General features: G+C 50.8%; 1 protein-coding gene across 2 annotated transcripts in view; it reads right to left on the minus strand.

Annotated features, from left to right (window-relative positions):
* IFT172 (intraflagellar transport 172) overlaps positions 1-13,441 on the minus strand; it is a 1,173,227-nt gene that overhangs the window by 751,793 nt on the left and 407,993 nt on the right. For both annotated transcript variants that reach the window (XM_085613308.1, XM_085613307.1), the window contains exons 14-15: positions 12,661-12,746; positions 252-364 (exon numbers count right to left, since the gene is read on the minus strand). In XM_085613308.1, coding sequence (XP_085469434.1) covers positions 252-364; positions 12,661-12,746 — 199 coding nt within the window. The remainder of the gene's footprint in view (positions 1-251; positions 365-12,660; positions 12,747-13,441) is intronic.

Raw genomic sequence — 13,441 nt, forward strand, 5'->3', positions numbered from 1 at the left:
TGGAAGGTGTGTTAACACGATAATCATGCCACTTATGCCACCGTTCTGTATATTTGTTTTATTTCCAATTACTTCAACATCTTATTGTACAGTGCTGGGGCATCCTTTGGACCGGATTCACACTATAAAAACTGCATCAAATCAATTACCTAAAAAACCTACTGACCCAAAGCAAAGATACTACATGCAAGAGATACCACTTGCTGTGCTGGCACCCTAAAGGGAATTAGGAAATGTTTGGCAAGTCTCACCCCCAGCTTCTTGTCCCGGAATAGAAGCTTGTGCCCAGTCTCATTCAGCTCCAGCCAGTCAATCTTTGTGTCGTGACTTATGGTGCCAATGTTGAAGCCACCAACAAGATCCACTGTGAAAACAGGAAGAATCGCCAGTGTGGGAGTCAATAGATGGCAACATGTGAGGCAACTAGAGATAGGAATTACATTTAGTATAGTTCATTATATTTATGTTAATGTTTTGTAAACCTCTAGAGTGTCACCTTCAAGCAGAATTGGACTTGGAGCGATAAGGTGTCCCTAAAATGTTTTAATAACAGTTCCTTTTTTCACCAAGTCAGCAGGTGTAGCAAGGGAGTCTGGTCCTCTCCAGAATGTTTAACTTTGGGAGGGGGAGGATCTTACAAAAACATGTAACAAAGTGATTTATTTTAAAACATATTTTACCAAATACATTGGAGCCAAAGCTATAGGTTGTGCAAGCAACTGTCAAGAGGAAGCTCCCAACAGCATTACCCCGGAGTAGCAGTATATTCGGTTGTATCTGTCTATAGGTAAAATGTGTGATGCTCCCTCAGGGGTTACAGGAGCTTACACACTGCAGCCCATCCTACAGTGCGAATTTTCTGCATCCACGTTTGCAACACAAGATGTCCATCGGTGATAGTTAGACAATATAAAATGACTGATGTGTTATCATGTACTACAGGCTTCTATAAATTAATATAATATATTCTGAATAGCAAAGACATTTATTTGTAGAAATCAGGGCTTTACTTGTGGATGTTAAAGTCTTTTTTGTAAACAAAGTTAAAAACCCTTATTGAGCAGATTGCATAGCATAAACGTCAGAAGAACGTGCAACCCTAACAGGAAATATATAGGCAGGCACTTGAATAACAATAACAAAATCACTGCAATTGGAGGAGCCTAGCGCGCATCCAAGATGGTCGCGTGAGCACAGGGCTCCCCGGACCCTTGCTGCTCCTCGGAATTTATCCTGAGAATATCCTGATGTGGTTTATGGAATCTGGCAGATGAAGACCGGCTGAGCACGTATCTCTTTTCAGAACTCGAATCGGGCCTGGGAATCCTGAGTTGTCGTTGTTCGAACTTTTGGGACCCACCCGACGGAGGTGCCCGGGGCGAAGGTGATCCGTGGAGCCGTGTCGTAATTGAACAACAGCGGCTGCAGTGCGGTGCCAGTGGCCGCTCTACCACTTTCGGTTTCACTTTCGGACTTCAGGGGGCTGGCCGGCGAACGCACTTGATGTGGCGGGGTGTTTCCTTGGCCTCTGCGCGAGGCTTTGTCTCCACCTGCCACTAGTGTGCCCATCGCCTTGGGTCCCCCCGCACCGCTATATTGTGGTCTCTGGTGAGGCGCTGGTCTGCGGTGCCGTTGCCCCTACGACTCTTGATCGGCGGTCCCCTTCGGTGTCCGTGACCACATGGGGGGCAAGGGGGGCCCCGAGGGGCGTAAGACTAAGGCCTCCCTCCGCGGGGGACCGGTCCAGGCCAACAACATGGACCGCTACACTCAGGGCAGAGGGTCCCCTGGAGCGACCGCCCCCCCCCCGGACGCCGCCGGTGGTGGCACGACCGTCTCTCCGGAGCTTTCCTTGCAGGACATCATGGGCGCCATTGATGGCATCAGGGAAACCATCGCCACGCAATACGAGGCCCTGGCCCGTAAAATCGACACGGTGGCAATCGATGTCACCTTAATTCGGGCAGATCTCTCCAAAACTAACGAGAGGGTTCAGGCTCTTGATGCGCGGACCTCCACCCTTGGTGCGGATGTGTCGGACCTGCAGGCCGCGCTGGGTGACATCAAGGCGGTCAACGATCAGATGGCCCGGCGGCTGGAGGACTTCGAGGGACGGGCCCGACGCAACAACATCCGTGTCATAGGCGTACCGGAGTCCTCCGACAACCGCCCGGTTGACCTCCTGGTCGAGGAACTTATCCTCCAACAGTTGACCCCTGCAGGCCTAAGTAAGTTCTTTGCCGTGGAGCGGGCCCATCGAGTTCCGGGCGGTCGGCCACGGCCGGGGGCCCCCCCGAGGCCTATCGTGGCCAAACTGTTCCACTATAGAGACCGAGATGCGATTCTGCAGGCCTCACGGGTCCACGGCCCGGTTCGTCATGAGAACTCATCCATTAACTTTTATCCGGACTTTACCCAACTTGTCCAGAAACAGCGGATGGGATTCCAGGGGGTGAAGCGTCGTCTCCGTGAACTGGGCCTAAAGTACTCTATGCTCTACCCTGCAAAACTCCGAGTGGAACATGAGGATCGGACTGCCTTTTTTGACTCTCCTGTGGCCGTGAGTGACTGGCTGGACTCGCTGCCGGACAGAGGTGGCCGTCCCGGGCCCTCTGCAGGCGCCGAAGGCGACGGGTCCCCTTTGGAGTGACTTTTGGTCCTTGATTTTGCCATTTTGCACTGTTCAGCTGGGTTTTACTTCTTTTGTTCATTTTGTCTCACTAGGACCTGTGTGGGGGGCGGGCGGGGGACGGGTCCCTTTCCTCCTCCGGGGTCTTTTCGTAGAATGGGGTTAGTAGGGCGACAGGCACACTGCAAGTTGGGGGGTTTTTTTGGCCCGCAGGGGTGCAGGGTGGGGGGAGTTGGATTTGGGGGGGGGTTGGGGGGAAGGAGGGGTTGTTTTGCTGTGTGTTTTCTGTTTGCAGGGCGAGGTATTGATTTTTGTCCAGATTCGGGAACTGTGCTACTGACTGGGGGGCCTTTGATCTATTGGAGGGGATGGGGGGGGACGGGTTGAGACTGATGTCATGGAACGTCAATGGGTTGGGGGACCGTATCAAACGGGGTGTAGTACTGCAGTATTTGCGTCGTCTGACTCCTGATGTGGTGTTTATCCAGGAGACGCATCTGGTTGGTAATGTTTGTCATGCAATGAACAGGGGGGGATACCGCCTCGTGGCCCATTCTGGTTTCACAACTGGTTCCAGGGGGGTGGGCATTCTCCTGCGATCCTCACTTCCGTTGGATATTACTAGGGTAGTCTCGGATGACAGAGGGCGCTATGTGTGTCTGACTGGGAGGTGGGAGGGGCAGCCCCTTTCCCTGGTCTCAGTTTACGTCCCCCCGGGCCTCCAGAACTCCACCTTCGCGGACCTGGGTCGAATGCTGCTTGAACTTCCGGATAGTCTTTTGCTTATGGGCGGGGACTTTAATTCGGTGGTTTCGGGTGACCTGGATCGTCACCCACCCAGGGCCCTCCCCGCTGCCCAGGCATGGCTTGGTGGACTGTTGGAGACCTTCGGCCTGGTGGATAGTTGGAGATTAATGCATCCGACCCAATGTCAGTACACCTTTCACTCTGGGGCGCATGGGAGTCTTTCTAGGTTAGACTATTTCCTTATGCCCGCGGCGCAGACTGGTCGGATTCGAGAGGTTAGGCACCTGGCGCGGGGTATCTCCGACCATTCCCCGCTGTGGCTGCTCTTTGACACCGAGTCGCGGTCTGCAGGGCGGATCGCTCCTATTAACCCGTGGTACCTGCGAGACCCTACGACTCGCGACAGCCTGGTTAAGGCTATGGACCAATACTTCCTTGAAAATGAGGGGTCGGTGTCGTCCGCAATGTCCCTGTGGGAAGCCTTTAAAACCGTAATCCGCGGACACGCCCTCTCCCAGATAGTGGTGGCTAAGAAGCTCAAGAGTGAGGCAGTGGTGAAGCTGGAGACTGACATCTCGGGGCTGGAGTCGGCCTTGGAGACGGGTGTCACTCCGGACGGGCTACATGCCCTCAGCCTGAAACAGTTTGAATACAGGTCTCTTGTCACTGACGCTGCCAAAACGATGTATAGGGAGCAGCAGGGTCGATTGTATGATGCCGGGGACAAGGCGGGAAAGTTGATTGCGTGGCTGGATAAGAAGGAGAGAGTTAATCGTGTGGTCCCGGAGCTGCGTGTCTCGGATGGAGTGTGTGTGACTGAGCCTGGTGAGATTGTGGAATGTTTCGCTGACCACCTCCGGGCCGTGTACTCCCCGGTGACTGATAGGGATGAAGAAGACTCTCGCCTTCTGCTGAGGGATATTGCTTTGCCTTGCCTGTCCGTCGACGACCGTGAGCAGCTGGACGCCCCCTTGTCTGTAGATGAAATAGCAACTGCGATTCGGTCCCTTCGTTCGGGCAAGGCGATGGGTCCCAACGGTCTGCCTATTGAATTATATAAGTTGCGCCCGGATAAACTCGCGCCCTTCCTCCGTCGTATGTTTCAAGAGTCCCTTGAGGCAGGTTCCCTTCCTGACGACCAGCGTCTGGCTACGATAGTCGTGATCCCCAAGGACGGTAAGCCACGAGACCGCTGTGCTTCCTACAGGCCTATTTCACTGCTAAACGCAGAGCCTAAAATCCTGGCTAAAGTCCTTGCCAATCGTTTGTTGAGCGTCATCTGCGATCTGATTCATCCTGATCAATGCGGCTTCATCCCTCATCGTAACACCGCTCTTAACTTGCGGCGTCTTCACGGCGCCCTCGCCAGGGCGGAGTACCTCTCCGAACCAGCCGTGCTGGTTTCTTTAGACGCCACGATGGCCTTTGACACCATCGAGTGGCCATTCCTCTGGGCTGTCTTGACCAAATTCGGCTTTGGGGAAGGATTTCTTGGCTGGGTGAAGCTTCTTTACACGGGACCCATGGCTCAGGTGGTGGTTAATGGGCGGGTCTCTCGGCCCTTCGCTCTCGGTAGGGGTACGAGGCAGGGGTGCCCGTTGTCCCCTCTGCTCTTTGCTCTTGCCCTGGAGCCGCTCGCTGCTTGGCTCCGCTGGGAGCCCTCGATCAGAGGGATCCGGTGGGCCCCGGGCTTCGAGGATCGGGTCTCGTTGTATGCGGACGATATTCTCCTGTATCTCACCTCGCCGCGGCGGTCGCTTAATGTTCTCTTTGATGTTCTGACTTCCTTTGGGAGAAATTCGGGTCTAACGATCAACTGGTCTAAATCCTGTGTCTATCCTATCTCCGGTGACCCTCCTCTCTTGCCGCCTTGGCTTCCGATCCAATTATCTCTGTCCGGCTTCAAATACCTGGGGATATACGTCTCGTTGGACCCGGTGGCTCGCTATGAGCAGAATCTCCTGCTTCCACTTCGGCGTTTGAGGGAAGACACGGCTCGGTGGTGTAAGCTGCCCTTGTCCCCGCTGGGTCGGACAGCACTGTTTAAAATGATGTCCCTTCCCAGGTTCCTCTATGCACTTCAGAACTCGTTCGATGTCATTCCTGTGTCCTACTTTCGGGAGGTGGAGAGCCTGCAGAGGAGACTAGTGTGGGACGGACGGGCGCGTATCGCTCTGGCAAAGCTTACTCTCCCCTGGTACGACGGGGGCATCGCGCTTCCCGACATTCGCAGGTATTATTGGGCCTCACAGCTATCGGCCATTAACCATGCCACGTATGCGCCTGGCTTGAATCCGGCGTATGAGATGGATAAATTCCTGCTTCCCGGCGGAAACTATAACAGGGCACTTTACTCCAGCTCGGCTGGACGGACCCTTACGGGCCCTACTAAGATTGCGGTACGGATCTGGAAGGCGGCCAATGTAGCCATGGGCTGGAGTGAGCGATTAACATGTGCTACTCCTCTGTTTGCCTCCGACCGACTGGGAAGCCTCTGGACAACGAAGGGGTTTGAACGTTGGGACACGATTGGTATTAGTAGAGTGGGAGACTTATGGATTAAGGGTGCGGTTAAAACATTCGCGGCGCTCCAGAGCGAATACGAACTTACGGAAAGGGAGTTCTTCCGCTACGCCCAGGTTCGGCATGCCCTGCTCTCTGCTTTTGTGGAGGGGACCAAGATCCCGGCTTCATCGCCCCTCGAGGACCGCATACTCGATGGTCATGTCCCCGACAGTACTATCTCTTTAATTTATAAAAAACTTATCAATAATCGGGCTGACCTCTTGGTGCGCCTTCGGGAGGCGTGGACGGGGGATGGGGTGGAACTGGACGACGAGGACTGGCAGTCCGCACTGTCGTCCCCCAAGGAAGTGGCCATTCCAGCCCGTCTCCGCCTGGTCCAGCTTAAGATTCTCCACCGGGTGTATGTGACGGGTCCCCGTTTGGTCTCGATGGGATTTTCTGAAGACGGGCTCTGTAAGCGGGGATGTGGGCTCAGTGCCACCTTTCTCCATATCCTTTGGGAGTGCCGCGAGGTGGCGGAATACTGGCGCCGGGTTCATGTGGTCATGGGACAAGTCACCGGGGTTGCGCTGCTGCCGGAGGTGCGTCGCTGTGTCCTAAATGTGTGGGAGCCCAATGATTATAACGCGGCTCAGACTCGGTGGGCGGCCCTGGGGAACTTGATTGCCAAGAGAGATATAGCGCAGCTTTGGGGTTCCCAGCAGCCTCCCACCGTGTCCGTATGGAAGGAGAACATGGACTGGTGCATGTTCAGGGAGAAGACTGTGTATGTGGCTCGTGGTAAACCGGGGGCATGGGGTAGAATCTGGGGGCAATGGAACGCGTATCGTGGGGGTATCTGTACTCCCCCCCTAGTGGACACCGATATTGCTTTGTCCCCCTGACCCTTGATGGTTCCTTGCGACTTTTGGAACAACCGAATATAGACGTTCCTCTCCCGTGACCCCCCCCCGACCTATCAGTACTCCTTCCTCTTGATAGCTATTTGAAGGTCTGAAGTAGAGTCCCCCGGATGTAGCGTGACCCACACTTTTTGCCCTTATGCCTCGCCTTTTGTTTTTATTTGTTATTTATGTTAATCCTATGTATCCTGCTTCCCTAGGACTATCCGGAGCCATGTACGGGGCTGGGCCCCGGGAGCCGACTACTGCCTTAACAACTGTATGATCCTTTCTGAATCTAGCGGCCGGCCCTGGTGGTTGTAGGCCCATGCTTGTAATTGATTTATTGTTCAATAAAATTTTCTAACAAAAAAAAAAAAAAAAATCACTGCAATTCTAGAAACCACAGTTTGGACATAATGCACAACAAATTAGATACTGCTGCTAGCTATGAGCTAATTGGGGAGAAATAAATACCAGTAGAGAGACTCAGCATCAAGTAAATAGTTCACCAACGGAGAATCAACAATCAGCCACACAGTGACAAATTTCAACACCCCACCCACGAGACGTGCAGAGCACTAATGCACCCATTGTTGAGAACATGAAAACTAAGAGGAACCAAGGGCCGAGGCAGAGTTACCCCTCTATGGAGGTCCACAGAAACAGGTGTCAGTCAACAGATGTGATTTAATATTTAGGTTGATGCAATAAAGATCTTCATAATTTGGTTTGAGCAAAACAACAAATGTATTCAGATCCTGTCCAGGGTTAAGGGTATATCTACTGTACATTAATCCACTTTTAAATATCTATCTATAGTCTTCACACGGTTTGAATGAGTACCCTCAAATACATCTGAAAGGGCTTAGAACCTTGCTGCAAAACAGCCTGCCCAGAAAGAGTCTCAGTTGTACTAGTAGATCAAAAGTTAAAGAGACAGCACAAAGTATTCAAAGACAACCAAGGTGCACGTTTATACATTTTGAGAAATGGAATACCCCAGAAAGAGCAGTTGTAGTTGCTCTGTCTTCAGTAGATGGTACATCTCACAAAGAAATACTATTTGAGCAATCTCCTAAAATTCAGAAACATGAAGATACTATAATGATATAATAAATGTAGTGCCAAAACCTTAGAAGCACATCTGAGAAGGATCAATAACATCTGGAAACTTGTCATCCTTGGCAACATAATTGCCAGGAACCCACTTAGGTTCAGACCTTTTATTATAAAGAAATCTTTGAAAGACAGCAAACAGCACAGAGGTGCTAACAAGTCTTGCAGCTTATCAACCCTTCTCACTTAAGGCTCACATTCAATTTGGTTGATGTTACTGCATGAGGCATCAGGTGCTTATAATGCTGAAGAAAAATGCACTTCTGCAGCAGGCACTTTGAACAACCAATACATTTTGGAAGGTGAAGTTCTATATTTCAATTATTTTGGAAATATACAATTGAGAAAAAGGTAGAGCATGCGGTGAAGTGGGCAGGAGAAAGACAGGATAGGAAGTGGGGCAGGATGGACACAGAGAGGCGCATGGATGGAAGAACAGCAGGTATTGGGTGGGGCACAGAGCAGTAGGTAGGAACATAGAGTATGCCCTGGAGGAACAGGGAGGATACAGGACACAAAGCACTGAATGAAGGGTTTGAAAGGGAGGACCACAGCTGATGTCATAAAAGTATAAGCGGGAAGGGAAAAAAAGCAGTGAAGGTAGTGACCGACATGTGGTTGTAAGAGGAGTGTTTAAGGGGCTGTCCCCGTACAGCTCTTTGTTAGCCTAGGTGGCACCAAAGAGGCAGTTGGAGCCAAGAGTTAAAGGAATTGAAACCGCTGCAATGGCACGTTGGGTCAAGAAAGTATTCAAGCAGTAAATGAAATGATGAAGAGGCTTAATCATGTTAAAATTCTAGTCCACAAAAAGACTGTCTTCCAGCTGAAGAGTCTTATTTCACAATAATGAAGAAGCTCATCAGATGTATAGGCACAAAAGTTACATCACACTGATAAGGCTAAGAAAGAGAAAAAAGTATCCATGCTACATGTCATTCTCTAAGTGAGTTAATATGGAGAATGTCTGTGCAAAAAACCAATGTAAACTCTGAAACCCCCTCCATGGAGTACGAGAATGAATGAAGAGTTCGACCATCATTCCAAGCACAAAAACGGAACATTGACTCCTCTAAATGTTTGTATGACAGCCTCAGAACTACAGTGCTCAATTGTATCATCACCTCACGCACATCCTCTGAATCTTAACATTTAAGCACCCTTGCTGGACCTTGGCAGAGAATTGGAGATCTAAACCTCATTAACACTGCTGCATATCAGGGTGGATGGGAAAGTCTAAACAACGTGTAAAGGAGCGGTCAACTACCAAAACACAGACAGGGCTTCCCTTTTCGGTCACTATTTCTTTGTGAATGCAAGGAGCACGGCCTCCCCTGGGTTCAGGCTATGTATTGCTGTTTTGTTTTCCATCAAGTGCAGCACATTCTTACTCCAGGAAAAGTAGGAAAACTGCAGAGATCACCTGTCCCTTTTGGACTAAGAAGATCATTGAGCAGTTAGGTTTCTCCTGTGACTAAAGACAACTTGCAACCATATGGCCTAGGTAAGTCTATTAGCCAATAAAGGAGGTATCGGGCACCACCATGACCTGGTGCACTATTGCCTTGAAGGGTTCCCACCCCAAAGAAATTGTAGTTTCAAAACAACCACTGTAATTTCCACTGCTAATGGAAAAAACCCTGGCCTGTGTTCAACATGCTGCACAATTTCTTGTAACTACCACCTAAAGGCAACTCAATGAAGACAATACATCTCTCTTGAGAAAAAGCAAAATATGAGATGCAATCAGTCCCAACACGATAGAAAAAACACCAAGGCCTCAATGGGAACCACAGGTAGAAAGACTAAAGGATGTTCTGAGCTATCTCTTCTGTGAGGAAAGTACACCTTTCCTCTGAATCTGTATCACTCTTTTGAATTTCAGGTGCGAGAAGGAGCCAAGATCTGGCAATGAAGAGGGTGAAACTAAGACGATTAAGGAACAAAGTTGGTTGAATGAAGGGGTCAAATGGTCACTTGCATGCTTCCTCCTACTAATCAACTCTGTAGTTAAGGTTTGGTGGGCTAAGGTGGACCTCTCCTACCCATAAAGCATTTTAACTGACTCCAGGGCCACAAAGAAAATAACCAAAAGAACATATTATTTAGCTTTGGTAGCAATCTTTCTAGTGGATACTCTATCCACCTCGAGATTCCTCACCTATTGGATCTGCCCATGCGATTAGACGGCATTTGGACAAATTAAGACAGAGCTCATGAATGTTCACGGGGAGGAGCCAAGATGGCGACCGAGACGGCAGCGTAGACTCCCGGCTCCGTGAACCTCCGCATCCCGCACGGATATCCTGCATGAGATCCTCAGCCTGCGCGATGCGATAGTGTTTGTGAATGAGAGTGGCAACAGATCGTGTGACTCCGAGGTTTCTGGCTGCGGTACCGCCGGAGAAAAGTGCATTTTAAATTTGCGGCCCGTGCAGCCCTGGAGCCAGGACCTCGAGTGGACGCCTTGGCCGGGTGGCAGTTCAACAACAGCGGCCTGTGGTGACTGGGTGGAGTCGGTCCACCGGAGCGGTGCCAACCTCGGCCTACATTTCGCCGTGGTCGTTCCTGCCGCTAAGCGAAGCGGACCGAGTGCCTGCCCGGGGGTGCCACTCTCAGATTCCCCGGTGATAGCCCCTGCCCTTGGCGGCGAGCTGTCCGGACGCCGCCCGTAACTCGCCCTGATTCTTGCGGGCGGCTCCCGGATTTTCGCGGGAGCTGGTCCGTGGTGGGGACGACTGTTGCCCGTGACCACGCAACGGATAGATTTTTGCCTGCCCCCGGACCCTGTTTCCAGCGCCGTGGGCCTCGGGGCGCTTGTTCCTGGGTCCCGGCCCCCATACGGGTCGGGCCTACCCGGCGGCCATTTTGTTGCGATGAAGCCTACCATCCTGTCCACTGGGTCACAGCAGGATTGGGAGTGTGTGACTTTTGGGAGTGTGGCGGAGCGATCGCAGAGAGCTATGCTGGGGTACGGCGACCTCCTCGAGGCCCTCGGTGCCCTTCATTCCTCCTTGGTTCATGGCGTCGGGGTCTTGGGGAGTAAGCTCGATGGTGTGGCATCAGCGTTGGGACAGTGGCGGCCTTCCTGTCCTCAGTTACACAGGGACTTCCCACACTGCACGCCGGAGGACAAAGTCGCGGCCACCCCTGAGATTAGTGCACAGCTGGACACTCCGGACAGTATGCTACAGTGTGATCGGCTGGCTGTGGGTCTGATCTATTCCGGAGGTATTGGACCTGAGTGGGAGGTGGTGGCCTCGTTCCGTGCACGGCCTCCAGTGACCCAGGGACAATTCAAGCAACAGTTGTCTACTTTGGCTGCTTCCGCCTTTCTGGACCCTGTGTGCAGTGCAGACTCTGGGGCAGCACTGGGAAGGCCGTCCCTCCATGATGTGGACTGTGTTGGTACTCAGAGACTTCCACCCCACCTGTGTGTGTCGCTTCCCGGTCGTTTTTGGACACTCCTTTACCTTGGAACATCGGACATGGCGCTGGGTCGAGGGGTAGGCATGGGCAGAATTGCAAAGAGTGGTCAAGGATAAGGCTGATCCTTTAGGGGTGGTCATCTAGTAGACGGGCGGGCTCAGGGGTTGCGTGCTCTCATGGTATAGCTATTAGCATAATCGGTGCATAATGCTCCCCATCTTTCTTTGACATGGTCGATTTTGTGCTGTTTACTGTTTGCTTTGGGGAAAACTTACCGTGCGGGAGGGGGAAGCCGGGGGTATGTTTTGAAGGCCCTCCTCCAGTTTATTAATACTTTCTCTACCCCCCCGTCTGGTGGGGTTCTTTTCTTACTCCCTTTTTCCCTGTTTCTTCTATATTTCGGGTCTGGTTCCGGGGCGACAGGCACACTGCTGGGGGGGGGGGGCCGTACTCATCTGCAGAGGTGCAGGGTGGGGGGTTGGGGGAAGGGGTTCTTTAGTCTTTCATCTCCTTTTTCCATGGCCTCCTTTTTCTTCTCTGATTCTTCTTGTTTTTTCTTTTCTGGGATCAGCGTGGTACACCTCCTTTGTTGTGAATCGTCGCCTTTTCATGTGTGCCACAATTTCCGGGGTGTTCCCTGGGCTTTAGGGCAGGGGACTGCAGGCGCAACTGCTCATGATATTCTTCCCCATCCTGAACTTCCTGTGTCTGCGCCATTGATCCAATAGATTGCTGATTATTGCTTATGTCATTATTCTGCCCGCCTCTTATCGCTGTTGGGAAATTGTTCGGCACCTGATCCTTCTGTCTTTTTCCATTATAAAATGAAAACCCTTTTTATCCTGGTGTCCTACCTGCGCTGTTCACTGGCCAGACTATATTAGCATGAAGATTCTGCTCCCCGAGGTGCTGCCTGTGTTCACACTTGATCTTTGTTGCTCTGATTGCTTAGCGGCCGGCCCCGGGGGGTTATAGGCCCATACTTGTTATTGATTGAAATGTCAATAAAGGTTTTTCAAAAAAAAAAAAAAAAAAAAAAGACAGAGCTCATGCCCTGGCAGGTGGTGCTAGACTGCGCCTCGACGCCAGGAACCACCCCAAATATGACATGACTGGAGCCATATCAGCACCACCTATGCATACAGTCATGTACATGTCCATAGTTATGCTGAGAGCATATTCACTTGGCAGGGTGCACTGTATACTATAGATGTTCCTACTCCTGCATTTGTGATAGCAGTTAACAGAAACATACACATTGCTCTGCAAGCCTCATCGGGAAAGTCTCAAGGTGTTTTGATAACCTAAAGTGTCTCATGTAATCATACTAACCTGTTGCTATTGTCTTCATGTCGATTAGGTAGGACAGCTTCTTGTTTTCTTCCATCCCCTTCTGTTTTCTTTCATTCAAGCGGACACTGTTGAGGAGAAGGTAAGTTAATGAGAAAAAGAAAATTGCAAGAACTTTATTACCTAAATTAAACATAATTGTTCCTTTGGAGTTGTGAAGATTGCAGCTAGAGGAAGATTTGGATTTTGAAATCTAAAGTAGTCACACGCAGCTAACCGAGGTGTAGTGCACCACATTATTTAATGTAGAGTGTGCTTGCAGAGCACTGCTAACATTACCTAGGTGCTCTTGTGGCACTTTCAGCCTCACAGGAGCGGAGATGAAATGCTTGGTTCCCACAGTAGTAAAGATCTTTAAATTCATGCTCTGTAAGCAGCAGTAGGCCCTTGGAGTATGAGCAAAGTCCTTATCATGAAAGCCAGGGCATGCATCCTGCTCAAGCTGGAAACAATCTGTGCAGTGAGCACCAGGCAAGTTGATATATAGCGCCCAAGAAATGTAAACCTAAGCAACCACTCACATAATGCTGTAACCTAAACACATAAGAAAGCACTTTGTCTGTAACCCTAAGCCTCTCCAAGATAATACAGAAGATATGTTAACCCTTTCCATTAGAGGGACAAATACATTGGCACTATGCATGGGTCGTACAATGCAGACAACACATTTCCTTTCTCCCAGTTATAAACAAGTGAATCCAAACTGTGTCCTTTCCCAGTAACCGTGTTGGATGAACAAAAATGTAACGGTGAGGCTAAAAAC

Source organism: Triturus cristatus, chromosome 6 (assembly GCF_964204655.1).
Source record: "Triturus cristatus chromosome 6, aTriCri1.1, whole genome shotgun sequence".
NCBI lineage: Eukaryota > Metazoa > Chordata > Amphibia > Caudata > Salamandridae > Triturus > Triturus cristatus.